This window comes from Syngnathus typhle, linkage group LG4, assembly GCF_033458585.1.
Source record: "Syngnathus typhle isolate RoL2023-S1 ecotype Sweden linkage group LG4, RoL_Styp_1.0, whole genome shotgun sequence".
Classification (NCBI taxonomy): domain Eukaryota; kingdom Metazoa; phylum Chordata; class Actinopteri; order Syngnathiformes; family Syngnathidae; genus Syngnathus; species Syngnathus typhle.
In genome coordinates this window covers 7,331,374-7,357,918 of record NC_083741.1, presented here as the reverse complement: position 1 = coordinate 7,357,918, position 26,545 = coordinate 7,331,374, and the positions used below count along the sequence as shown (strand labels likewise).

The window sequence follows — 26,545 nt, the reverse complement described above, 5'->3', positions numbered from 1 at the left end:
ATCTCAAAATATTAGAATATCACGAATAAGTATACTAGTAGGGTATTCAAACTAATCTCTTGAATCGTCTAATTAACTCAAAACACCTGCAAGGACTTCCTGAGCCTTGAAGAACCCTCAGCTTGGTTCAGTAAACTAAATCACAAGTATGGGGAAGACTGCTGATCTGACTGCTGTCCAGAGGACCATCATTGACACCCTCCATCAGGAGGGTAAGACACAAAAAGAAATTTCTCAAAGAGCAAGCTCTTCACAGAGTGCAGTTTCAAAGCACATCCACAAAAAGTCTGTTGGAAGTGGGAAATGTGGCAGGAAACGCTGCACAACCAAGAGAGATGTCCGCAGTCTTGTGAAGAAGAGTCGCTTCCAGAATTTGGGGAGCTTCAAAGACAGTGGACTGAAACTGGTGTCCAGGTATCAAAAGCCACTGTTCACAGACGTGTCCGGGAAATGGTCTACAATAGCCGTATTCCCATGGTCAAGCCACTTCTGAACTCAAGACAACGGAAGAAGCGTCTCACTTGGGTTATGGAAAAGAAGCACTGGACAGTTGCAGAGTGGTCCAAAATCCTCTTTTCAGATGAAAGCAAGTTTTGTATTTCATTTAGAAGTCAAGATGCCAGAGTCTGAAGAAAAGGCTGGAGAGGAGCAAAATCCAAGTTGCTTGAAATCCAGTGTGAAGTTCCCACAGTCAGCAATGGTTTGGGGAGCCATTTCAGCTGCTGGTGTTGGTCCATTGTGTTTCATCAAGTCCAGAGTAGATGCAGATTGTAGAGCACTACATGCTTCCGTCTGCTGAAAAGCTCTATGGAGATGATGATTTCATTTTCCAGCATGATCTGGCACCCGCCCACAGTGCCAAAACCACCAGTAAATGGTGTACTGACCACAGCATTTCTGTCCTCGATTGGCCTGCCAATTCCCCTGACGTGAACCCCATAGAGAATTTGTGGGGTATTGTGAACAAGAAGCTGAAAGACACCAGACCCAACAATGCAAATGAGCTAAAGGCCGCTATGGAAGCATCCTGGGCATCCATAACACCTCAGCAATACCACAGGCTGATTGCCTCCATGCCACTCCGCATTGATGCAGTAATCCGTGGAAAAGGATTCCCAACCAAATACTGAGTGCATCAGTGGACATTTTCAAATGTTTGATTTTGTTTTGCTGTGGATGGATGGATGTTATAAACCTTTTTTTTTTTATTTGGTCTGAGGAAATATTCTAATATTTTGAGATAGGATATTTGAGATTTCTTAAACTCTATGCCATAATCAGCAATATTAAAATAATAAAAGGCTTGCAATATTTCAGTTGATTTGTAATGAATCCAGAATGTATGACATTTTAGTTTTTTTAATTGCATTACAGAAAATAAAGAACTTTATCACAATATTCAAATTTTCTGAGACAGTCCTGTATATTTGTAGAAACCATTGGCTTTTCAAATGCAATGACACATTAAGTTAGTCATTCTAACATACTGCCTGTGACGAAATAACACCTTTCAGGTTTGGCTCTGGATCGCTACACACATTTCACATCACCCATTCGTCGCTATGCCGACATTGTGGTGCACCGCCTTCTGGCAGCAGCCATTGAGGTGGAGAGTGGACGGAGTCCTGCTAAAGCGCTAGCAAGTAGCAAGGAACTAGAAGAGTTGGCTCATCATATCAACAGGAAAAATAGGGTCAGTTCTTTTTTGTTTTGCTTCTATGATTGGTATTTACCCCATGAGATAGTACTTAAATCTATTTAGTTGTATACCTCTGGGAACTGACTGCCATGTGACATTTGCAGGCAGCCCAACAGGTGCAGAAGGTCTCCACTGAGTTATTTCAGTGTCTGTATTTCAAAGAAAGGGACCCTCACAAGGATCAGTGCTGTGTGGCCAATGCTGTCATTTACGCCATCCGAGACAATGGCGTGTTGGCGTTTGTGCCACTGTAAGTTTTCAACTTGGTTGTTTTGTTGTCACATTTACGTACCAAGCAGAACAGTTTGGCTCAAATCGCCAATGTACTGTTTGATACAGCTACTGGGTTGGCCGTACCATACAATATGTAAGAAATCAAGTTTGCCCGGCACAATGTATTCATACACTTTAAGAAAACATTTCTAATCATTCTTACTGATTTCTGTAGTCCAACATTAGAAAAAAATCAGATGCTATGCTGCTCAGTATCATGGCCACTGGTTAAACAGTAAAATATTTTAATTATTCAGTTAATCCTTGCAAAACACTTTAAAAACCCTAAATACCGTACATAAAAGTTATTGTTTACTTTTTTTGTTTACATCCTAAATGCTGTGCTGTAGGTATGGCATGAAGGGGCCCGCGTACCTGAAAAACCGAGAAGGTCAGGTGCTCTCCGCGGGACAAGATGGCCACTGCGAGTGGCAGAGCGGTTCTGTGCGCCGTTATTCTGACTGCATCACAACCATGTCCTCTATTGGAACCACCACCTTCACACTATTCTGCCACATCACTGTAAGTCTCCAAAAAGCTTGGATATTTTGAGGCACAACCCAGTTTTACTGTACAGCATTGGTGATTTTCAATAGATGAACATGCTTCGCTGCTTTAGTCACTCAATTTGGATGGTAAAACTAACATTATTTTCCAAGTAGACAGGTTTAAAGTGCACTTGTCAAGTAGTGCAATGTAATTCCTCACAATTGTCTTTTGTGTACAATTCACATTATGAAAAAATTTTTGCATTCCTAACACAACATATTCAAACCACAGCAATTTCCTCCTATCTGTTACACAACAGAGGTTGACTATTCTACCTTCTTCCCAAGCTTTTTTTTCCAGTGGAATAAGTGAGATGTGATGTAATCCAACTTGAGTTTTCTTTTTCCTTCAGGTTCGTATTTCGGTACAGTCATTGCGTTGTCACGCTGACAGTGTCAACCTTGAAGTTGTCAGCAACAGGCCGCACCGGAGTGTGACACTCCACCAGACAGAGTCACATAGCCGGAGCCAGCTGGTTCAGGAAGTGGTGCGCTTAGCCGAAGAGGCGTCCCAGCAGGCTCAGGGGAAGGCGACACGGCTGTCCAAACTATCCAAAGAGGAGCAAGAGTTTTGCCAAAGCAAAAGCCCAAACCTCTACTTACTCTTGGAGGAGATTCGAGAGCTTTCACTGATGGACCCAGCAATGTGTAACCACAGCCTCGAGATAGTAATGGGCTCTAAATAAATACACTGTTTTCAGACTTTTTTTTTTTTTTAAAGCTACAAAAAAAAAAAGTTCTTTTTTTTTTTAAAGCTACAAAAAAAAAAGTTTTTTCTTTTCTTTTTTTTTTAAATATATCTCTACTTTTAGTTATAGTATGTACATGTCAGTGACCAAACACCAAAAAATCTGCAAAGTTAACCTGCAACATTGACTGTAAGAGCCATGACCACATGATGGAGAAGAATGTATATGTCATCTCGAGGCCAGGCCAAGTGTTGTCTTCTTTTGAAAATCAAAATGTGGTTACCCTATACATTGACCAGGTTTTGTAGTACAATATGTATTATATACAGATAAACTAACCATCGATGTGTTTTTATTAATAAGGTACAATAATGAAAATATTTAGTACTTAATGTGTGCTATTTTAGTGTGGAAACAAGTATTGTACACCTAACCTCAGCTCAAATATGTCAATTCGGTAATTTCCTTTAGGGTAAAAGTAGTATGCAGCATAATGCTTGCTACTCAGCTATTAGCTAAGGGATTCTCACCCTAAATAAACCAAGGCACATATTTTAAGTGTGAAAAATCTCATGATACTACCAAATAAAAAGGTCACAAAAAGTGTGTACACATGTCAATGATATACTTTCTAACATCCAATAGATTGTTTATTCTTTTTGTCACTAAGTCGCTGGCATAGCTGGATAGGCAAAGATGCATTATTTGTTGTACATATATTTTTTTAACAGTTTAGTGATCATTTCCTGTAGCTCACTTTAAGAGCTGGTTGAGATCACTGAGCTAAACAAATTTGACAGGATAAAAAAAAAAAAAGTTGGTCATTTGAAATTGCTAACCAGTGGCACTATGTGCAATATTGCTTCAACTAATTTATTAATTTCATTTAGTTACACTCTTCTGAATATAGGAACTGGATATTTGCTTTTATTGTTATCTTTAAAGTAATTACAACAGATTTACATAATGAAACATCACTTTTAATTACAACATGTATGGTCTTTCTGCATAGATTGAAAGTGTCATGAGTGTTATATAAAAAATATCTATCTATCTATCTATCTATCTATCTATCTATCTATCTATCTATCTATCTATCTATCTATCTATCTAGATATATATCTCTCTCTATATATATGCTAAATTGGGTAAAGTACTGAGCATTATTCAGCATTTATCGGCATCCTCATTACTGGCTGGAGGGGTGGGCTCTGTCACAATGTTCTTGCACAAAGAGAATGACTCAGAGGCCTTGATTGACAGCTAAAGGGGGCTGCTTCTGCCTGGCTCATCCTCCTTACAATCTTGTCCTTGGGAATAGTTGACACCATGTTCTGCGGTGTTCACCGAGGGCTCGTCTGTTTGCAATGATGAGTCAAGTGGTTGAGAGTCTGAAGGATCACATATAAACATCATGACACATTATTCACATTTGTTTAATCTGTAGTTTCATTTTACAGTCTACACAACCCTGTTCAAATGCCAGAATTTTCAGATATGAAAAATTTTTACAACTTAGAATTGTGACCTAAAACTGGAAGAGTTCTAACACTTACCATATGTAGGCTAGGCTTACCGTATTTTCCGCACCATAAGGCACACTTAAAAGCCTTTAATTTTCTCAAAAAATGAAGGTGTGCCTTTTAATAAGGTGCGCCTTTTGTGTGGACCAAATTCCAAAATCTTCAAAGTTGTTTTGTGTGACTTCCGTAATATACAGGTGTGATGTGTAGACCCGATGAACCAATCAGAGGACATTACGTTTTACGTAGATCGGGGCAGTAAACCAATAAGGACTGTACGTAATACGTAGAGTACATACCTCTGCCGCCATTGATAAATAAATACTCTCATTTTTGCAAATCTGTAGTTTTGTGTGGCTTCTACCACACAGATAGGTAATATACAGGCGTAATATGTAGACCCGATGAACCAATCAGAGCATATTATGTTTTACGTAGCTCAGGGCTGTAAACCAATCACAGGACTGTACGTAACACGTAAAGTACATACCTCCGCCGCTATTGATAAATTAATACTATCGTTTGTGCAAAGAAAACAGCATTAGGACCATCAAAAATGGCATAGACGACAAGACATGCTTACGAGGCACAATTAGAGCTTTCTGGAAAGCCAGGATCATTGCAGAAGAGATATGTGACAACAACGAGAAGAAACTTAGCATGTTTAATGGTGAACTTGCCCAACTGTTTAATTTGGATACAGAAGATGAGAACTTGGACGATTTGCTTATGAATATCAATTAATAATAATGTGAGTACAGAAGAGTACATGGTTAAACAGTAGAATAAAGTACAACCGAACTCACTGTCTTGCTCCCGTGACGTTTTTTTTTGTTTACCGTGAGTGATGGCATGGATACGCCCTACAATGCGGTGCACCCTATGTTTGGATTAAATCCAAAATAGACCCCACAATTGAGTCTGCGCCTTTTAACCCGAAACGCCTTATGGTGCGGAAAATACGGTTGTTATTTATTTATTTATTTTTTTTATCTTTTCTTGATTTGTTTTAGGATCAATGTACTAGACATATTTACCCATTAGCTGCTGCTGGCGAGCCATCTTCCTCTCCAGGGCTCGCTGTCTGTTTAGCTCCATGCGTTGGCGCTGATCTTCTGTGAGAGAGGGGGCAGGCGGACCAGCAGGCGCTGGGGTAGAGTGGATTGGCCCTTGCGGATCGCTGGGGAACCTCTGACTGCTAAATGGATCGGAATCTTCCAAGATGTCGTGTTCAAGCGGAGCATCATCTTCACCTGAAAACAGAAAAATGCTATCTGAAACCAAGACTGTTTCACACAGAGGGCATCCTTATAAGCGCTTACCAGTAAAATCTTCGTGTGTCAGTGGCATGTCCAACCGTATCCTTTTGAGACATGTCTGCCACAGAACCAACATATCAGCCAACTACAAATGCTGCAAGTGTAGGAAACAAGATGGTTCAAGCATTCCTCCGCCTGTCCTACCTGCACCTCCTTCTTGGCGCCCAGCTTCTCCACTCTGTCCATGAAATCTTCAAACTGAAGTTTGGGGTACAACCTGTGAGCCCAGTTCTCCATCTTCTGCATCAGCAGTCGCAGATCCTCCGCCTGGATACCACATGCATCATGAAGCTCACAACCTTTCTGTTCATCTGTTCAGAGCTGCTATGTCTAGTCTTACCTCATGGCCTTTTCCTTTAAAATGGACATTGTCAAAAAGTGTTCGCAGAGCTGGAAGTCCTTTTTCAGATATCAGCCTGATGAGAAAACATTTAACACTGAACCCTTTGTGACCAGCAGTATGTCATAATTATGTATATAGGTAGGAATATATCGAGCCAGAAGAAAAAAGTCCTACAATTTTTTTTTTTTTTTATAAAAACATTTACTATAAAAAGATAACTTCGTCCATCCATCAATTTTTTTTATACTGCTTGTCTCCACGGGGGTCGCGGGCGTGCTGGAGCCTATCCCAGCAGTCATTGGGCAGTAGGCGGGCAACACCCTGAATCGGTTGCCAGCCAATTGCTGGGCACACAGAGACAAACAACCATCCGCACTTGAACTCACGAGCAATTTGGAGTGTTCAATCGGCCTACCAAGCATGTTTTTGGGTTGTGGGAGAAGCCCGGAGTGCTCGGAGAAAAAACATGTGGGCACGGGGAGAACATGCAAACTCCACACAGGGAGGTGGAATCGAACCCGAACCCACACCCTCCTTACTGTGAGGCGGACGTGCTCACCACTGTTACACCGTGCCAAAAACGTATCATTTGAAAGACAAAAGTATTTGGCAACTTAAGTGGTCTTTCATAAATGTAGTAATTAGTAAACTAGTAGTAAACTACCAGAGAACGTAATTATTGCATTACTTTTCCGAAGATCCTTAAAATGTGTCAAAGAACAACTGGGCAGTTGCATAGGCGTACCGGTCTATTCATTTATTTTAACTTGTAAGTGGGCCTCACACCACAAACCACTGGAAATACTGTAGATCAAGCTCCAAACACAGTGCCCCCAAGGACCACATAGGTAGTCCGTGGGCTAGTTCTAAAAAGATCTCACTAGTGATGGGACATTGTGATTTCTTAGAATTGTTAAAAAAAAAGTCATTTGAAAAGGCAAATGCTGCTTCTTGATATATTTTTCCAAATTAATATTTGCTCCTGACCTTGTTAAATCCCTGTTGATGATCACTGTGGGGAATCTTTAACATGATCTGTATCGGGGCCGTGCAAGGGGGGTATGGCCACAGACTTATCACAGCCATTGGCACACGCTATACTGCAAAGTTTTTTCAAGTACATGAGGGGAAACAACAACCTCTGGGAGTCCAGCTTGGGCTGTGGTCTCCTAACGACTCTCCTTTTGGCCGCAGGAACCTCAGCAAGCTTGGACACCTCGGCAGCTTCCTCATCTGCAACAGCAACACAGAAATTGAGGATTTATCACTCAGGCAAGGGTGCCTCTATACTTTGTATAATTGTCAAAAATTGGATACACATGAAGGCAGCTTGCGTGTTACTTCTCACCATTCCCAAAAGCGTCTCCTGGCTGGCCCGGGGACAGAGGCGGAGGGAGGGGTGAGAAAGTCTCGAAGCTATCGTTTCCAAGTGTTTTCACCATGATGTCTACCCCCTGTAGAAAATGTTAAATGTGTGTGAGCGACATTTTTCTTCCTAGTCAGATTTAATATTTTCCACCCCCTCCCCCCACAAAAAACTCATTGTAAATGGCACTCTCTTTAAGATTACACATACAACAGTGAGCAGTTCTCATGGCTCTTCAAGCTAGGATGTTAGCATTAAAAACTAAATAACTGAAAAATAAAATAACAAAATCAGAAAATTAAAATGAAATTGCTTTAAAAAAATACAGAAAATCTTACATTGATAAATCTGAGAAAAACTAGAATTACAGTAAAGCAAAAACAGCCTTTTGTTTTCATCTTTATTTTTTTACATGGATTTTAGTATTGCTGTGTACCTTTGTACAGAAAGGTCAGACAGTCATTTGAGAATTTTTGTTTATTTTACAACACAATACCATTTTTTTCCGTGTATAGTGCGCCCCCATGTATAATACGCAGCCTAAAAATGGCATGTTGATGCTGGAAAAAAGCCTGTACCCATGTATAACACGCACCCAAATTTTGACCCCTACTTAAGTCCGTAAGTGTAAAATTATTTCAGAAAAAAGATAATCTTTGGGAACAACTGGACGTTATTCTGCCGGTCAGTATCACTGCGCATGGGCTAGCAAACTCGATAGCAAAGAAATGTTTCGGATTTGTGTAGGGTACATTGTGACAGCAAACGAGCAGGTGATCGAGCAAGCGTCTGATACGAGAGCATTGTGTTCGTATGGAGCGTGTTTGACGTGAACAGCAGAGAAGAAAGCGCATCTGTAATGGCGGCCTCCGTATCATATCCAGATTAAAAAAAAAAAAAAAAAGGGGGGGGTTTTTGTACCCATGTATAATGCGCACCCCAGATTTTAGGACAATAAATTAGTTAAATTTTGCGCATTATACATGGAAAAAACCGGTACTTTAGCAATGTTTTATGTTGTACTTGACAAATACTCAATTTTTTAATTTTTTTGTAAAAATCTAAAACTAATAAAAAAGGGCATTCCACCTCTAAATAACGATCGAAACTGAGTTTTAAAACAAAAGTCAAAACAAATGAAAAATTGACGTGAAAAATTTCATGCTATTCGAAGCTCACTCCAAGTGTAACAATAACAGACAAGTGGAAAATATACAAAATATTCAATTTAAATTAAAATAAAATAGCATAGTTCTGTAGACATTTTCAAAGATATTCAGTAAGTAGTTTAATACAATGTGTACAATACCCATACAGGGTATGCGGCAAAGGGTACAGTACAGCATGTACTGCATATATATATTAAATTTGTGTATACTGGGATAAACAATTGTTTACTGCGTGAGGTGTGTTTATCAATTAATGGTACAGTATCCATGTTATGTGTTTGTGTTGTACAGTATACTGTGGGCAATAAGAATGGTACAATATCCATGTTATGTGTTTGTGGATTTGGGGGTGGGCGATAAGAGTGGAAATGATGCATATACAGTGTTACCTGTATGTATTTCAGTATCTGTATGTATTTCAGTGTGTGTCACACATACACACGTATATGTATAGTATATTTAAAAAATGCTGAATCCTGTTAAGTTACTGGTGCGGTTTGTAACATTCCAGAAAATAAGATCAAATTTAGACTAATGTTTTTTCCAACATAAACGCAGATGTTTGCAAGTGTCGTGATTAACACAATTCTAATTTCTACAGCAAGGAGAGAATATTTACTGTTGAGAAGCTGAAAATGTTTACTATACTATTAAGTCTAACGGTGACTCATTGACTGATCAAAATCGTTCATTAATTTGAAGAATGATTACCGTTTTTTTCCGTGTATAGTGCGCCCCCATGTATAATACGCACCCTAAAAATGGCATGCTGATGCTGGAAAAAAGCTTGTACCCATGTATAATACGCACCCAATTTTTATGAATTTTTTTTTAATTTTTTTTTTTTTTTTAAGTCCCAATGATCGTCACACACGCAGGGAGGCAATGGGTCCCATTTTTATAGTCTTTGGTATGGTCTTAACTAGGCTGGATGTAATTTTTTTTGTTGGCGTTGATTTCTCCGACTGCCCGTAAACGCACCACCGCGCTCCGTGCGCGCACGGGAAAGAGGCGGCTCTGTATGGGAGAGACGTTGAAGAGGAATAAAAACACCCTTGGAAACCAAAACTTGCCCCTCGTCGTGACTCGGAGCCGCAACAAATGTTTCGGATTTGTGTAGGGTACATTGTGACAGACAGCAAACGAGCAGGTGATCGAGCAAGCGTCTGATACGAGAGCATTGCGGTCGCATGGAGCGTGTTTGAAGTGAACAGCAGAGAAGAAAGGAACAAGGCAAAGTGTTGTGAAATAAAATGCACAGAACGAATGCGCAAGACACGTCAGCTATATACATAAAGAGCGAGAGTTGTTTTCTTCCTATTAGTTTCAATCCACAGTTTAATTAGCAGTTTCAATCAGCAAATAACAAAATGCGTATTACAGGTAATATTTTATTTCACAACACTTTGCCTTGTTCCTTTGGTCTCTGCTGTTCATCCTAAAACACAAAGGCGCTCTTTAAGCAATGCGACAGTGAGCGCCCGGCGCGCTGCGGTTGCGCGACCGCACCAAATTAAGCTCCCTGCGCAGTGCGCACTGAGGTCCACTTAAATTTTAGAAAGTACATCAGGACTTTAAAAATATCTTCTAAATTTCAGCGACGGCTCTGTCACAATAATGCGACCAGCGCGGTGCAGTTGGGCGGTCGGCGGCGCGCTACGGTTGAGCGTTCTCTCTCGCACTCTCTCGCACTCTCTCTCTCGCACACACGCAAACCGGATATCATACGGAGGCCGCCATTACAGATGCGCAGAACGGATGCGCAAGACACGTCAGCTATATAAAGAGCGAGAGTTCAGTTCTCTACCTAAATCCGTATTACAGGTAATATTTTATTTCACAACACTTTGCCTTGTTCCTTTCTTCTCTGCTGTTCACTTCAAACACGCTCCATGCGACCGCAATGCTCTCGTATCAGACAAGGCTTGCTCGATCACCTGCTCGTTTGCTGTCTGTCACAATGTACCCTACACAAATCCGAAACATTTGTTGCGGCTCCGAGTCACGACGAGGGGCAAGTTTTGGTTTCCAAGGGTGTTTTTATTCCTCTTCAACGTCTCTCCCATACAGAGCCGCCTCTTTCCAGTGCGCGCACGGAGCGCGGTGCTGCGTTTACGGGCAGTCGGAGAAATCAACGCCAACAAAAAAAATCACATCCAGCCTAGTTAAGACCATACCAAAGACTATAAAAATGGGACCCATTGCCTCCCTGCGTGTGACGATCATTGGGACTTAAAAAATAAATAAATAAAAAAAAAAAAAAATTAAAAACATTTTGTACCCATGTATAATGCGCACCCCAGATTTTAGGACAAAAAATTAGTTAAATTTTGCGCACTATACACGGAAAAAAACGGTAATCGATTCATTTTGACACCTCTACTGCGTACCGTTCTTTCTAGTACTAGTTTCCACACTTAGAGAATGACTGGATATACGTAAAGCTTGGTACTTGGTCACATGTAAAATACATGCATACCAGGGCTGTGGACTCGGATCCGGACTCGGTCATTTTTGCCGGACTCGGTGCTGATTTTGACCGAGTCTGACAATAAGAAAAATATGTTCCATTTTATTTTCATCGTGCTGGTAGGAATACTGTCCACAGCCCTGCTTGCTTGTTATGAAGACAAATTTAGTTGTTGCGGGTGCGCCCGCCAGCCTGCGTGCGTGCACGTACAAGACCCACAATGCCCCGCGCGCAGCCAAGATGGAAGAACCCGGGAGCAGCGAGAGAACAATGTTTTGCCTCTAGATTTGGGGGGGAAACGATCAATGGGGCCACGTTGAGTTGCACTTAGGCTAATGTTTACATTATGTACCAATGTCAAGGACGATTATGTCACCCAGCTTATATCATTGATGTTTCAATAGTTGTGGGGTCGTCACTAATTATTTATGTTTAGATAAATGTCTGAGCTATAATGGTGTAATTAATGATTAAAACTTGAAAGTATCTGTTTATTGTATTTGTTTATATGTTTAATAAAGACAAAGCCATCACAAAACTGTTGTAATTATTTAGATTTTGATCTAAATTAGCCTTGAATAAAGACTAAGCAGTCACATGAATTAACAGAAAAAATGGACAGCCGGACTCGGACTCCTGGTCAAGAGGCCGGACTCGGTGCAAAAATCCGACCGAGTCCACAGCCCTGATGCGTACAATGTACAAATCCAATATAGAAGAACACAAAACACTATCATCACAAATATAGTAGTTACAATACAAAACAGTACATTAACCAAGCTCTCACTTTACACACATTACTATCATTTTGAGTTGTACTTTTTTTTCTTTTTCTAATCACAGCTGTTCCAGATATCTTGCTGATAGGAGGTTTCCAAGCTGTTGTTGGTTTGGCAGATCAGGCTGGTAATCCTTGCATGTGTGGTTCTGCAGATGCTACACAATTCTCCAATGCCCTTGGACAGTATGTGGGATTCAGACTAGTCCGTGGTTGAACCATGAGACTTAGGTTACTTCCCGTGCATCGGGTCAATCAAACAGGGCTGACTGGTCCTCTGGAATGCGGATCTGTAGGATCTCATTCAGGTATGGAGCAGGATAATGGCACACCATATTGAAAATGAGATCGAAGAGTTTCTCAACAATCTGAAAAGCAGAAAAGTTAAACAGATTTGAAAATGTATTAACCCAGTAGTGTCACAGTTCTGCAGATTTCTCACTCATTGTTTGAATTATTGACAAGAATTGTATAAATAGACAATTTGTCTCTGTGCTAAGAAGGCTACTTTAACAGAATCATTAATATTTTTTCATTTTATTTTTATGGTAGCAGTTCGATGTTTTTTAAGGAGTGACCCACACACCAAATGTAAACAGCTTCAACTTGGGTAAGCTTGGCTCTGTTTTACCTGATTCAGGTGTGCATTGACCTTCCTTAAAAGCTGAAGTTGCTTGGGGGCAACCAGCCTTTTCATTGAATTGCAATGCTGCCAAATAGAGTCTTAGAAAGACAACAAAAACATCATTAGACAAGATGAAAATTGTGATCACAAATGTCTTTGTAGCTATAAATACCGTGTTTACAAGTCGATAAATACCGGAGTACAAGTCGCACCAGCCATAAAATACATAAAGTAGAAAAATACATATGTCGCACTGGAGTATAAGTCGCATTTTGAGGGAAATGTATTTGATAAAATCCAACAGCAAGAACAGACATGTCATCTTGAAAGGCAATTTAAAATAAAAATAGAACACTCAAAAATCTCTTTGCAGTCTAAATGTATAACCTTCAACAGAACCCTCCCACAAACAGAAACATAGATCCCCCCCCCCCCCCCCTTTATGGCTCTGCTGTTCAATTGGCCACATACTACAAACTGAGGAATCTGGCGTGACAGTTCGCTTGCCTTTGAGAGAAACGGTCTCTTCTCTTGGAAGTTAAAAGCAGATTAAGCTCTCTCCCAAAATAAATCCTCACTAACACATTCTGCTAAATCGCACATACAACCATCCTTCCATTACGAGATTACAAAGATGTACTATACACAGTAGATCAGCTTCAAAACCCTTCTCCAAAAACTAGACACCACGCAGTATACCACAACGCCATTTGCTTTTGTAAGGTTCACAACACCATTAACTGTACTTCCTGGTTAATGGGTAATCATTTCACTCAAAACACATTCATTTGTTTGGAGTGACACAGAAGGTTTGGAAAAACTATCATGGCTTTGACGCACGCCCGGTCCTACTCTACGGAGCTCTCTTTCACCTCCGTGGATGGAAATCGGGGGCCCGCGCTCGGCCGGATGGCTGGGGCTTGGACATGGCTCTTACGCACGCCTGATCCTATTCTATGGAGCTCTCTTCCACCTCCGTGGCTGGAAGTGCCACCTTTGGGGATGGAAGTCCATGCCGTCACACGGCTGGAAGTCGACGGCGGTGCTTGGGGCCGTGTGGCAGTGAACTATTTATGTGATAGTTATTTGATATATTTTATTTCGTGTAGCAACTTGTATATGTTTTTATCGTTACAGTTCAGTAGTTGTTGGCTCGTAAGAACTCTTGTTTTGTTAAATAAAGAGCCGTTTACCAAACCCACGTCTTTCCTTGTACTTTGTCAACGCTACAATATAGTTATATACTAGATCTGTGGAATAACGACAAGGCTGACGTCAGGGCGCACGCGTGGCGTTGTTGACAAAGAACGAGGAATTCGATCAAAGGATTTAATGATTTGGAGTGACACAGGTGGTTTGATAATATTATTGCTTATATAATAGTTATTTGATATATAATTTATATATCGTTATATGGGCCTGTGGAATATTTTGAAGTGCAAGCGCCGTCAGCGTCAACATTGTCAACATTGTTGACATAAAGGACGATCGACGGATTTAATGAATTGGAGTGACACAGATGGTTTTATAAACGTGTTATTCATGTAATAGTTATTTGAATAACTCTGAATGTTACGTCAGGCTTGTTCTCAGCTCTTAGTTTGTGTTTATGTCACGTTAGCATACCTATCGTTTAGCTTGTTGTTGCTCGTTCATGTCTGTTCTTGGTGTTGGATTTCGTCGAATAAATTTCCCCCAATATGCGACTTATACTCCGGAGTGACTTTTAGTCCGAAAAATACGGTATGCTGCCATCTTATTAACAGGACCAGAAGATACAAGCCTATGAAAACAACAAAGTTTTGAAATGGGGGAAAAAAAAAAAAGAGTAACTGCTAGAGCTTGAATCAAGAAACAAAATAGTGGTGTTATATATAGTAAACCCATGTTGCATTGGCTGACCCAAAACGATGCCAGGGTCCTCATTGGTGGGATCCAGTGGGTCTTTAATGTCCATAGAAGAGCTGCCCTCTGATACGTTCCCCGCATCTTCCTCCAGTTTTAAGTGAGGTAGTTTACATGGTCTAGTGCAGGGGTGGGCAAACTTTTGGACTCGCGGGCCGAACTGGGTTCTAAATTTGGACCGGAGGGCCGGACAAGGAGCAGATGGACGTAGGCGTTGTGTGAAGTCATATAAGCGACCTGTAAAGGTCATTGCATAAAAGATCTTGGCCTTTAGTAGGTAGTAAAGCATGGATATTCCAAACAATTTTTTTGAAAACAAATGCATTTATTAACAGCATTAAAAAAATAGTAATAATTCACTAAAAAACTGCTATCAGTGATTCTCATAAAATACGACACTGTTATTATGAATAACAATCTCCATCACTTCAGTGCCTGCAGGTCAGATTAATGAAAGATGTTTATCTTATGAGATCACATCAAACGGCAAATATTCTGACCAAATATATCATCTTGAAGAATCGGTGAAAGCATACATCCAAATAAAGTAATCAAAACAGCAACACGGTGAGGGGTATCTGAAAATCAGAGCAGAGTTTTAACTCGCAAACACCTGGTAACAGAGGTGAGGAAACGGGAAACACCTCCTTAAAGTAAGCCTTAAGAACTTTACAGGTTAAGATTAGTCGCAAATAGGTGGTGCATCAATGTCCTTGAGCATCCTGCATTGTTTGAAAATGAGAATGGTCGCTAGTTTCAATCCCTGCTATGTGTACAAATCATATTCAAAATGCATTTTTTTACAATAAACTTGAGAGCCTCCCGTTCATTTTCAGTGGGAACAGTGTTGTTGGTCTCCCTTTTTTGCTAGTGCGTCATAGTCTGGAGTAAAATTTGTTGTGGCAATTCTTAGGCGAGATCCGAGGTGTTGGTCCGTTTACCTTGATCTGTGACGGGTTGATGTTGATGTGGCTGAACGTCACGTCGCGTACGTCGAGCCAAATCGTCCACTCTTTTTTAACATTCGGCACTCACTTCTTTTTTTCGGGCCACTCATTTTAATGGAAGGATTCCAGGGGAAGGTTTGTGAGTGGCTTTAGCGCAAAACTGCATCTGAAAGCTCAGCGCGCGAATTATAAGAATGCTGTCGTCAAAGCTCACGCTCTAAATTCGGGACTGATACGAATAGAGCGAGAGTGCGCCAAGTCCGTACTACTGAGTACGTACACGCACTTGTGAGTGTGCACCGAGCTTTCTGACACGGCTTCCGGTAGTAAATGCGCAGGCGAGCGCTTCGCCATCTACTGGGAAAACGCAGTCATTGCAGGCAAAATGACCAAAAAAAAAAAGTTTAATAATACAATTTGTTCAGGGTTGGCGGGCCGGATTAAACGGTCCCGTGGGCCGGATGTGGCCCGCGGGCCGTAGTTTGCCCACCCCTGGTCTAGTGGAATCAAAAGTTGAGCTTCTAGAACCTACTTCTATGCAGGACGGTGATTCAAGTGAGCCGTTGAAGGGTGCCTAAAAAAAGGGAAGACTAGATTAATTCATTCTAATGGTTCAAAGATCTTACTTTCGTCCTCGACATTAAAGAATTATTTTATTTTGTAACGGCGTGGGGATATGTGTACGTGGGAATTTTGACCCGTCTGTGGCTGTGCGGGTGAGTGGCTGAAAGAGGGTAGAGGTGAAGCATTTCTTACCCGAGACTGAGATTGGGTCAGTTACCAATGTGGACATTTTGCACATCTAGGCTATATCATATGGTGGGTGCAAAGTTCTGATTTTGTCTATACACGTATTCCACAGGTTTATTACACCTTCTGTGTTTGAGACGAGCTCGGAATTGTTATTCATGTCACTAATATATCACTGGCATGGATTAACAAAGATACATTTGTAATCATTACTTCTCCTCATTAGGTAATTTCCTGCGGCTGCGCTGATGAGCTCTCACAGCACATTAAATATTTCTGTATATGTTTTTTTTATGTATGCCTTCATGCATTTTGAGAAGGAATCATTTGAGGGATGGCAGACCACAACTTGATGGCAACTTGGCAGTTTACGCTGCCTCTGTGGTCATGATTATCTTTGTAGTAATGCAGGTATTATTGTGATTGTGTGCTTCCATTAGTCTGGACAAATTCACAAAAAGAGTACCGTAATTTTCGGACTATAAGTCGCTCCGGAGTATGAGTCGCACCAGCCATAAAATGCCCAAAAATGTGAAAAAAAACATATATAAGTCGCTCCGGAGTATAAGTCGCATTTTGGGGGGCAATTTATTCGACAAAATCCAACACCAAGAACAGCCATGAACGAGCAACAACAGGCTAAACGATACGGTATGCTAACGTGACAAACACAAACGAGGAGCTGAGAACGGGCCTGACGTAACATTCAGTTATTTAAAAAAAACTATTACATAAATAACACGTTTATAAAACCATCTGTATCACTCCAATTCATTAAATCCATCGATCGTCCGTTGTCAACAATGCCGTGTGCCGCGCCGCAGTTCAAATCATTCCACAGGCCCATACAACGATATATAAACTATATTTTAAACAACTATCACATAAACAACAATATTATTAAACCATTTGTGTCACTCCAAAACATTAAATCCATCGATCAAATTTCTCGTCTTTTATCGATCGTCCTTTGTCAACAATGCCGTGTGCCGCGCCGCAGTTCAAATTATTCCACAGGCCCATACAACGATATATAAACTATATTTTAAATAACTATCACATAAACAACAATATTATTAAACCATTTGTGTCACTCCAAATCATTAAATCCATCGATCAAATTTCTCGTCCTTTATGTCATCCTGGTGACAGAGGACATGTCCAGAGGATAGGGCGCTTTAAGTTGTTAATTACTTTATTTGATTTTTTCTCTCTATTTTTCATGTTTTGAATATGTTCAAGATAAAGATATCAAAGCATGTGAAGTGATCAACTATACTAAAAATAACATGTGAAGTGGTCAACTATACTTGTGTTAAGTGTTAATGATCAAGTAAAAATTTGTGAAAAAAAATATATATATAAGTTGCTCCTGAGTATAAGTCGCCCCCCCACGCAAACTATGAAAAAAAACCGTGACTTATAGTCCGAAAATTACGGTAAATTGTAGATAGTAGACATAAACAATCAGCACACAAACATCATGTCAACAAACCTGTACTCTTGAGGTTCCGTTGGAGTGTTTGCATAGACAGCTGAATGCCAACTCTGCATGTGACCGTCCATCTAGCAGGCCACATGATGTACCACAGCCGCCAGTGCAGACTTGGTAGTCTACACAATGACAGTAACTATTTTTGAATCTTTTTTTCCATGTCAATATGGCTCTAATTATCAGTCTCCAGAACTCATTCACACAAAGCATTTTATTGATTTGTTCCAATCTTGTCAACCAAAAATGACTAGTATTAGGTATGCACAATAAATATCGACCCTATGATTATCAGATAGTAGGAATCACGACATCCTACCTACAAAGTCAATACCAAAAATATAGCTACATTTTTTTTAACCCACAAAAGATAATGAAATTTGTCCTACGTATTGTTAGGTTACACAAATCATGCGTTCCATTAAACTGAACTCTCCTCCATTGAGTCTATATAACATTAAACCTATTTACTCAATTTAGTTATGTAAAGTACCACAAGATTGTTGAAATTACACTCACACATTACAAACTACTGTACTTGCATTAACATGTTTGTAAATAATATGGTACCGTTGACAAATGAATCCTTATGTCAAGTCTTAGCTAAGGTAAACGTCTGAAGTAGAGAAACATTTGTTTAAATACTTACAGTTCCCTCATCTGTGTCTTTGCCACGGACAGTTGGTATTGATCCGTCATTTATGAACGGTCTCATCGCCAGTACAGCTTTACACTGATCGAGGTTGCTAAAGCAGTCAAACGCAAAGTGGTGGGCACAGACAAGATTATTGCTGACAGAAGGCCGATTGTTTCCATTGTAAATAAAATGAATCTTCTTTTTCCTGAAGTCCTCTTTGGCTGGGAGGCACTGTAATGATGTGTGACAATCTAAGCATCCAACAACGTGGCAAGTCTGTTTAGCTTTTTACTTCATAATAATAGCAATTCTATGTAGTCAGTCACTCGCCTGCGAGGGAAAATGGTGGATCTTCACCAAGGTTTATGCCAAGTCATGGGTGGAGAAACTTGGTATGAGGGTGGTTTTATTTAAATAAGACCAACTGTTATACACTGCAGGGCCAAAAACCGAAACATTAAGATACACTTGCTTAATGATACTTTTGCTGACAAAAGCATCTAATAAAAAGGCAATGTAATTTGCATCTGTTTTCCAATGTTAAAAAACAAAACAAATCACACAATGATGACTGGAGTCTGGGTTTACACGAGGCCATCAAGGCAGTGTTTTACTGATACAGCATTCACTGTGAGACGTAATTTCAAGTCATTGACTCACTAAAGACAGTCGAATAGCTATTTTATTTTTTGTTTGAATATTGTTCAAAGAATAAAGCGAATGACCTTGAGTTAAATGTTTAATACTGTATTCTGTAGGTTTCTAGGTTTGGAATTGTAGACAAGTTATGGAACTCTTCAAAATCAAAATACAATGGGAAAAAAAATAATCGTGATCCTTCCACATGGTGGTCTCCAGATGTGCGTGACATCACGGGAAAATTATCAATGAGCACATGTTTTGTCCCCTAGTTGCTCTTTGCAATGCAGAGAAACGTGATAACAAATTTTATATTCTTGCTTGCTTTTGTAATACATGACGGACATAATAGCATTTTCAGTTTAATTATGGGAATGTGGGTCATTGCATCTGTTTTAAAAGAAGTACGTAGCTACAAAGTAAATATAATAGTAAGATATCAAATGAAATTGTAGCACTTGTGAAGTGACGAGAGATGAAATTGAAATAGAGATAACTTTGATAACAATGTTTGAACAGTACAATATTACTCAATTCTAAAGAAAAAAATGACTAAATGAACAAAAAATAAAACAAAAACCCTTTCATAACGGATGCGCAGTAGTAGCTGGACGATGTTTGACGCCACTTCCGCCCCAGCATTATGGCGGGAACCAACCCAGAATACGAAGCAAAAAACTGAAACTATTTTGCTGTTTATATGACACTATGACTTCCATCTGTCAGTTTGTCCTACTCTACTGTTCAAACTTACTTTGTTATCGCAATACGACTCTTTAGAGTCAACACGCTAAATTTGTCAAATACCGTTACGTTCGAATTAAACGCATGTTGAGGAAACCAAATATCGCGTTTCGGCATGCATTCACTGAAACTAAAAACATTCATCATAATATACATTTACATCACTCATATTCACAGCGCAAATTAGGTCAAGATATTCCTTACCAGTCAGCTAGTCCACTGAATTCAGCGAGTAACGTAGAACACACGGACGTTTCAGGTAACGACTTCCGGTGCGAACACATTTTTCATAGATATGTATGGAAGCGGAATCGTGCGTAGACATCACCGCCATATTGGATGTGGAAAAAGCGGCACGAATGCTGACATGCATCGTTCATTTGCTGATTTGGAAATGTAGTTTCACAGTCAAAGTCCCCCGCCCCTTTATGCCATTAATTTACGAATACAATTTGCTGACTTTGTGTTAGTAGGATTTTTTTTGCACACGTGATTATCATTATACTTTAAATTTGTAACTTAACTGTAAATACTATATATTAAACCCAAGAAGCTTTAGCAAACATGATGCCGATTTGACCACATGTTCATTGCACGTGTGCCTTTGGTGCTCGACAATAAAAGGCCCTTTTAAAATGTGCAATTTATTATTTAGTGGGGTCTGTGTGCAACTTCAGCTTGATATGCCACACTTCTGAGGTGAATGTTTTTGTTTTTGTTTTTTTTAAGCAAAGAAAAATAGCTTACTAGCATACATTTAGCCCGAGACAATTTTGGTAATATTTGAGGAAAAGCAGGCATTTTGTGTACATAGAAAAAGTAGATCTTGGAGTTCTGCTCAGGAATGAAGCAAAAACAGAGGTACTGTGTTTATAGTTTTGTTCAGTACGGGTATTCGTTATAGGCTGATAGAGTGATGGTAGTTGTTTCAGTTCATGACAAATAAAAACAATCAAACTAGAGTGTCATCAGATTATATAAATTACTATATGATATCATATCACAACACACCACCCCACACCACATCAAGCACATTTCATCATATTATCACATTATATTTATTAATATTAATATTATCAGTGACCCATCACACCCCCACCAAGGTCTGTTCTCCCTGCTACCCTCTGGGAAGAGGTTTCGCAGCATCCGCTGCAGGTCCACCAGGTTCTGCAACAGTTTTTTCCCTACTGTCGTCAGACTGTTGAACAGTCAACTTAGCATTCCTCTGCGCACTTTGTAATTATTGTTTTTGTTTCCTGCACTGTTTACATGCTTTATCACTGCTGCACTCATACTTATCTTATTTCATATTCATATAGTAATGTCACTATTTATTCAGCCGAACTATCATTTCATTGTGGAGAGCCGTATGCAACGAAATTTCGTTTTGTGTGCACCAAGTGTTTACAAAATGACAAAGTCTGTCTAAGTCTAATTATGTGTTTTAATTTACGGTTTTCACTATCTTTGTAGTTGTATCATTATTTTTAATCCATCTCTCTTTATTTGTGATATTCATTGATCCATTTGTTTAGTTTGCTTAACTTGTGTGACCATATAACCAAAATGTTTCAAAATTGATTTTGCACAATAATTCACAGGGGTCAACTTTTATTTCCCATGGTTTGAAATTTGACCAAGGGGGGAAATCAAAGTCAAATAGCAAACTGTAATCCATTCTTCCAAAGTATGACAAGTAGAGGCTATTCTGATATTCTGCTTACAGTGGGAACACCATTTCAATAAATTCTATTGACTTTGTACGTGTAAATGAATCTGTCACTCTCATATTGACCTGTGATTAGGTGTCTGATTATCTCACAAGCGTCTTTGCAGCAAGAACATGAGGAAGACTGCACTGAGGAGGATGCATAGTGTACACACAGTGGGAACCACAATCTCTGTCACCATCTCCATGTGGCCTATCAGTGGATCTGAAACACATAGGAGAGGGACTGAAACATCTGTGAAATTTGTGCGAGTTGATGTAATCCTCCTCATTATTATCTTAATTAAGAAAGATTGGATGAGATGAACAACGACGATTCTTATTTAATTGAACTGTTGCTTATTGTATCTCACCAAACAATATTACCTGCACGTGTGGTTATATCAGGTGGACTTCACACTAGAAATATCTCTTTAGTAATGTGGCAATACAGCAAATTTCAAACATAGTAATGAATATAATTTTGTTCAATACCTCTGTCAGAGAGTCAATCAAAACTGAACATGATCTTTTTTGATAACACTCAATTGCATAACAGGTGCAGATGTACCTTAAGTATCTGTAATCTTTTGACTCACTGATTAGAAAGCGTTGCTCATGATATTGAATGAGAAGGTACAGTATGTCGAAACATTTGACTGGTACTGCGCATTTAAAGTACTGTAAAAATTCAAGGCCCATTCGTTGTCTACGTCTTATATAGATATTTATCAAATGCTTTTTGAATATCATTATGACTCTATGGAAGAGGATTAGGGCCAGTGAAAAATTCCGACTTTAATGTCAGAAAGCGAGAAAGTGAGGATTCTACATTAAAGTCACAATTCTCACTTTAAAGTCAGAATTCTGTGATTAAAGTCATAATTCTCCCTTTCTGAGAATAAAATCAGGATCCCACTTACCGTTTTTCTTCATTGGCCGTAATCCTCTTGATTCCTATCCATGTTTTATGTTAATATTGAAATATAATATGATATTTTATATAGAGTGGTGAGCAAATCAAATAATTCTGCTGCGAGAATCGAGTGGATCTGAGATTTCTACACTTGTACCTAAACTTCATCATGAACTGGCCAAGTCTTTTGCATTCTTGAATGTGCCTAACCTCCCTGGGATTTTCTTCTAGCTGGGGGGGCAAAGCAAAGAAAATCCCCATAAGATAGTGAAGAAACAAGCTTGTGTTTGGTTCCATTTGGCTTATCAGTCCCTCCTGTAAAAGTGCTGTATTGTGCTTACCTGCTGCCAGCAGCTGGTTACTAGAAGAACACGTCTCTATTGCTTTCCTCTTCCAACCCTCCACCTGTATGAACCACAAAATCTCACTTAACGCTGCATGATCTCCAGCGGAAATGTGCTTAAGTGTGCTATTCCAGTTTACCTCTCTCTGATTGGGAAAGCCATTAGAGCTGATGATGCGTTTATAGTAATGGACTGAAGCCTTTGGGTACCGTGGTTTGTTTTTGTTCCTGAAGTCGACATAGTAGAGGCCAAATCTTTCGGAGTAGCCTTCATTCCACTCAAAGTTATCCAGGAGGGACCAGGCAGTGTAGCCCTTGACATTTACCCCATCCTTGACAGCTATAATACAAATCAGTAGAAATATTGTGTAACTTTAAATCGCTTCGGTATAGTGGACTCACCTTTGAGCATCTCATTGATGTAATCTTTGTAGTATTGCATCCTCCAGTCATCACAGAGGTCAGTGCACAGTGTCTTCTCTGATACGCCGTTTTCTGTCACATAGATCATTGGGTTCCTGTACTGAGTCTATAGGAAATATTTTCAAATATGGCAAACATTAATCAACCCTTTTGTATTCATGTAACTGTATGAAGCATGTGTCCTTAACAGGGCTTTAATATTTCACTTTTCGTTTTTTGGGTAATGGTTTTGTCTAATGATACAGTGGCTTACTTTATTCAGTGTAATCGTAAAGACTGTTCAAATTTGAGTTGCTTAAAATGCCGTACATTCATTAAAGCATCTACAATACAGTTCAATGCAAATTATGTGTACCTTGACAAAGTTCAACAAGCGTCGGAAGCCCCAGGGCACAGAATAGAGCCATTCAGAGCCAGGGTCCGGCCACTGTGGGTCAACCAACTCTGCCAGGTCTCGATCTGCAAAGTAGCTGTCTCCAATGCTTGATGGATAACTTTTTTGGGTGACATAACGAGTTGTGAAGTGGCCGAGGCCCAGGAAGTCACAGGTACCCTTGATGTAACTCTTTTCCTGTGCTGAGAATACCGGCAGCCGCGAAGCTCCAAGGCCCTGTTGGCCACTCTTCCTGCCTAATGGTGGGAAGATATATAGAGTTAGTTCCAATAGTATTTGGACAGGGACAGAAAGCTTTCTATGTTATCTTGGTTTTTTTACTCTTTACCCCACCACAGTGATTGAATAAAAGGAATTAAATAATAGACTCTCAAATACAAACCCTAATACCAGTGAAATTGAGACATTGTGTAAACAGAATACAATGATTTGGTCAACCTATTTTCAACTGAATACTGCAAATATGTAGGGAACTATTTTGGTAGACTTTAGCATATTTGGGGCCATTTTGCGCCCATATGTCTTGCGGGTTGTGTTGCACGGGTTATATCTATCTATCTATCTATCTATCTATCTATCTATCTATCTATCTATCTATCTATCTATCTATCTATCTATCTATCTATCTATCTATCTATCTATCTATCTATCTATCTATCTATCTATCTATCTATCTGTGTCTGTCTGTCTGTCTGTCTGTCTGTCTGTCTGTCTGTCTGTCTGTCTGTCTGTCTGTCTGTCTGTCTGTCTGTCTGTCTGTCTGTCTGTCTGTCTGTCTGTCTGTCTGTCTATCTATCTATCTATCTATCTATCTATCTATCTATCTATCTATCTATCTATCTATCTAAGAAAGTAAATAATGTCTGTCGCTGACCAAACACTTAACCTAATCGTATAAAGGTCAAATAAACACTTAAAATATTATTATTATTATTATTATTATTATTATTAGTAGTAGTAGTAGTAGTAGTAGTAGTAGTAGTAGTATCAGTAAATAGATTGTAATATGTGATTAAGACATACCAATGTATTCTTTCATAATCTGAGGGTAGTCTCCATTGAAGATGGGTGTGGCAAACCATCCCAGGTAGAATTGGATGTATCGCTCTGCCGCTTCAATGTCTTTCTGGTTGCTGGTGTCTACTGGTTCACCCCAGTCAGCTGTCAGCGAGATGCCAACTAGACCTGAATGCAAACGGGTATTTTTTGGTTTCATCATATTGTCAGGTGGAATCCATCTATCTCCCAAACCATCACTTTCCAGCAAACCAGAAAAGAGGTGTTTTGCTGAGCCAGCCATTAACATTGCATTGTCAAAGCGAGGAAGCCATTTTCAATGCTTTAATTATCAGTAATTTATAAATAAACACACCCACGAAGTAAGTATTTAGTATCACTTTATGAAAAAACACATTGACCATGGGTTGTTTATGCCCTGCAGTGACAATGATCTGACCATCATGAATCATCTGTTTTCCTTTCCTTCATACCTTTCTGTTTCCTTCTCCATCCCTTGTCATATGTGTGCCAAACCTTAGCATGTGCCTGTGGTAAAACAAATAGAAATGATGTTCAGATCCCGTGTGCAACAATTAAGTCATACACCCTAAAAACTGCTGGGTTTAAAAGTGAACCGAACCAGGAGGTTGGGACAATTTCACCCAACTTTGGAGTTGTTTTACAAAAAAAAGGTATTTCAATAACCACTATTTGCAGGCCAGCCTGGTCCCTATCCCCTGCAAATAGAGTCAACTGGACTGCCTCCTTCTTATCAGAGTGCATACTGGTGAGTCCAGAAACAGCCATATTGATTACAAAATTAATCCATCAAAATAAGGAATAAAATATGGTCCCGGCCAAAGGCAGGGACCTTGGCGGTCTGATCCCCAGCTGCAAAAGCTGGCTCTTGGGACATGGAATGTCCCCTCTCTGGCTGGAAAGGAGCCCGAGCTGGTGTGCGAGGCAGAAAAGTTCCGACTAGACATAGTCGGACTTGCCTCCACACACATTTTGGGTTCCGATACACGCCCTCTCGAGAGGGGCTGGACTCTCTTCCACTCTGGACTTGCCCACGGTAGAGGCGTCAAGCAGGTGTGGGTATACTTATTGCTCCCCGGCTGAGCACCTGCACATTGGGGTTCACCCCGGTGAACGAGAGGGTAGCCTCCCTCCGCCTTCGGGTGGGGGGACGGGTCCTGACTGTTGTTGCTGACAGTGAGACCTGGAAGGGCGTGATCGGGAGGAATGGCCCCCCCAATCTGAACCCGAGTGGTGTTCTATTATTGGACTACTGTGCTCGACACGGATTGTCAATAATGAACACCATGTTTAAACATAAGGGTGTCCATGTGTGCGCTTGGCACCAGTACACCCTAGGCCGCAGTTCGATGATCGACTTTATAGTCGTGTCATCGGATTTGCGGCCGCATTTTTTGGACACTCGGGTGAAGAGAGGGGCGGAGCTGTCAACTGATTACCATCTGGTGGTGGGTTGGCTGCGATGTTGGGGAAAGATGCAACCTGGCAGCCCCAAACGTATTGTGAGGGTCTGCTGGGAACGTCTGGCAGAATCCCCTGTCAGGAAGAGCTTCAACTCCCACCTCTGGCAGAGCTTTTCCCACGTCCCGGTGGAGGCGGGGGTCATTGAGTTCCAGTGGACCATGTTCCGCGCCTCCATTGTTGAGGCGGCCGACCGGAGCTGTGGCCGTAAGGTCATTGGTGCCTGTCGTGGCGGCAATCCCCGAACCCACTGGTGGGCACCCGCGGTAAGGGATGCCGTCAAGCTGAGGAAGGAGTCCTATCGGGCCGTTTTGGCCTGCGGGACTCCGAAGGCAGCTGACAGGTA

At 40.3% G+C, this 26,545-nt stretch overlaps 3 protein-coding genes across 6 annotated transcripts in view; 1 reads left to right on the top strand and 2 right to left on the bottom strand.

Moving 5' to 3' along the window:
- Positions 1 to 3,819, top strand: part of dis3l (DIS3 like exosome 3'-5' exoribonuclease) — a 31,091-nt gene extending 27,272 nt beyond the window's left edge. For both annotated transcript variants that reach the window (XM_061276048.1, XM_061276049.1), the window contains exons 15-18: positions 1,515 to 1,693; positions 1,804 to 1,949; positions 2,323 to 2,494; positions 2,874 to 3,819. In XM_061276048.1, the coding sequence (XP_061132032.1) occupies positions 1,515 to 1,693; positions 1,804 to 1,949; positions 2,323 to 2,494; positions 2,874 to 3,206 (830 nt within the window). In that variant the 3' untranslated portion in view covers positions 3,207 to 3,819. The remainder of the gene's footprint in view (positions 1 to 1,514; positions 1,694 to 1,803; positions 1,950 to 2,322; positions 2,495 to 2,873) is intronic.
- A 295-nt stretch (positions 3,820 to 4,114) lies between these two features.
- On the bottom strand, positions 4,115 to 20,196 carry tipin (timeless interacting protein). Of its 2 annotated transcripts, XM_061276051.1 has the most exons (10): positions 20,121 to 20,181; positions 18,546 to 18,642; positions 17,900 to 18,018; positions 7,743 to 7,848; positions 7,534 to 7,627; positions 6,392 to 6,467; positions 6,196 to 6,318; positions 6,055 to 6,109; positions 5,770 to 5,985; positions 4,115 to 4,600 (listed from the first exon to the last, which is right to left on the bottom strand). In XM_061276051.1, the coding sequence occupies exons 4-10, from the start codon at positions 7,834 to 7,836 to the stop codon at positions 4,473 to 4,475; spliced, it is 786 nt and encodes a 261-aa protein (XP_061132035.1). In that variant the 5' UTR covers positions 7,837 to 7,848; positions 17,900 to 18,018; positions 18,546 to 18,642; positions 20,121 to 20,181; the 3' UTR covers positions 4,115 to 4,472. The 2 variants fall into 2 exon arrangements, with proteins under 2 accessions (XP_061132035.1, XP_061132034.1); XM_061276050.1 differs by lacking the exons at positions 17,900 to 18,018; positions 18,546 to 18,642 and having other exon boundaries at positions 20,121 to 20,196.
- A 1,146-nt stretch (positions 20,197 to 21,342) lies between these two features.
- lctla (lactase-like a) overlaps positions 21,343 to 26,545 on the bottom strand; it is an 18,399-nt gene continuing 13,196 nt past the window's right edge. For both annotated transcript variants that reach the window (XM_061276310.1, XM_061276309.1), the window contains 7 exons: positions 25,191 to 25,245; positions 24,724 to 24,885; positions 23,662 to 23,936; positions 23,286 to 23,412; positions 23,024 to 23,223; positions 22,882 to 22,945; positions 21,343 to 21,850 (listed from right to left, as the gene is read on the bottom strand). In XM_061276310.1, the coding sequence (XP_061132294.1) occupies positions 21,735 to 21,850; positions 22,882 to 22,945; positions 23,024 to 23,223; positions 23,286 to 23,412; positions 23,662 to 23,936; positions 24,724 to 24,885; positions 25,191 to 25,245 (999 nt within the window). In that variant the 3' untranslated portion in view covers positions 21,343 to 21,734. The remainder of the gene's footprint in view (positions 21,851 to 22,881; positions 22,946 to 23,023; positions 23,224 to 23,285; positions 23,413 to 23,661; positions 23,937 to 24,723; positions 24,886 to 25,190; positions 25,246 to 26,545) is intronic.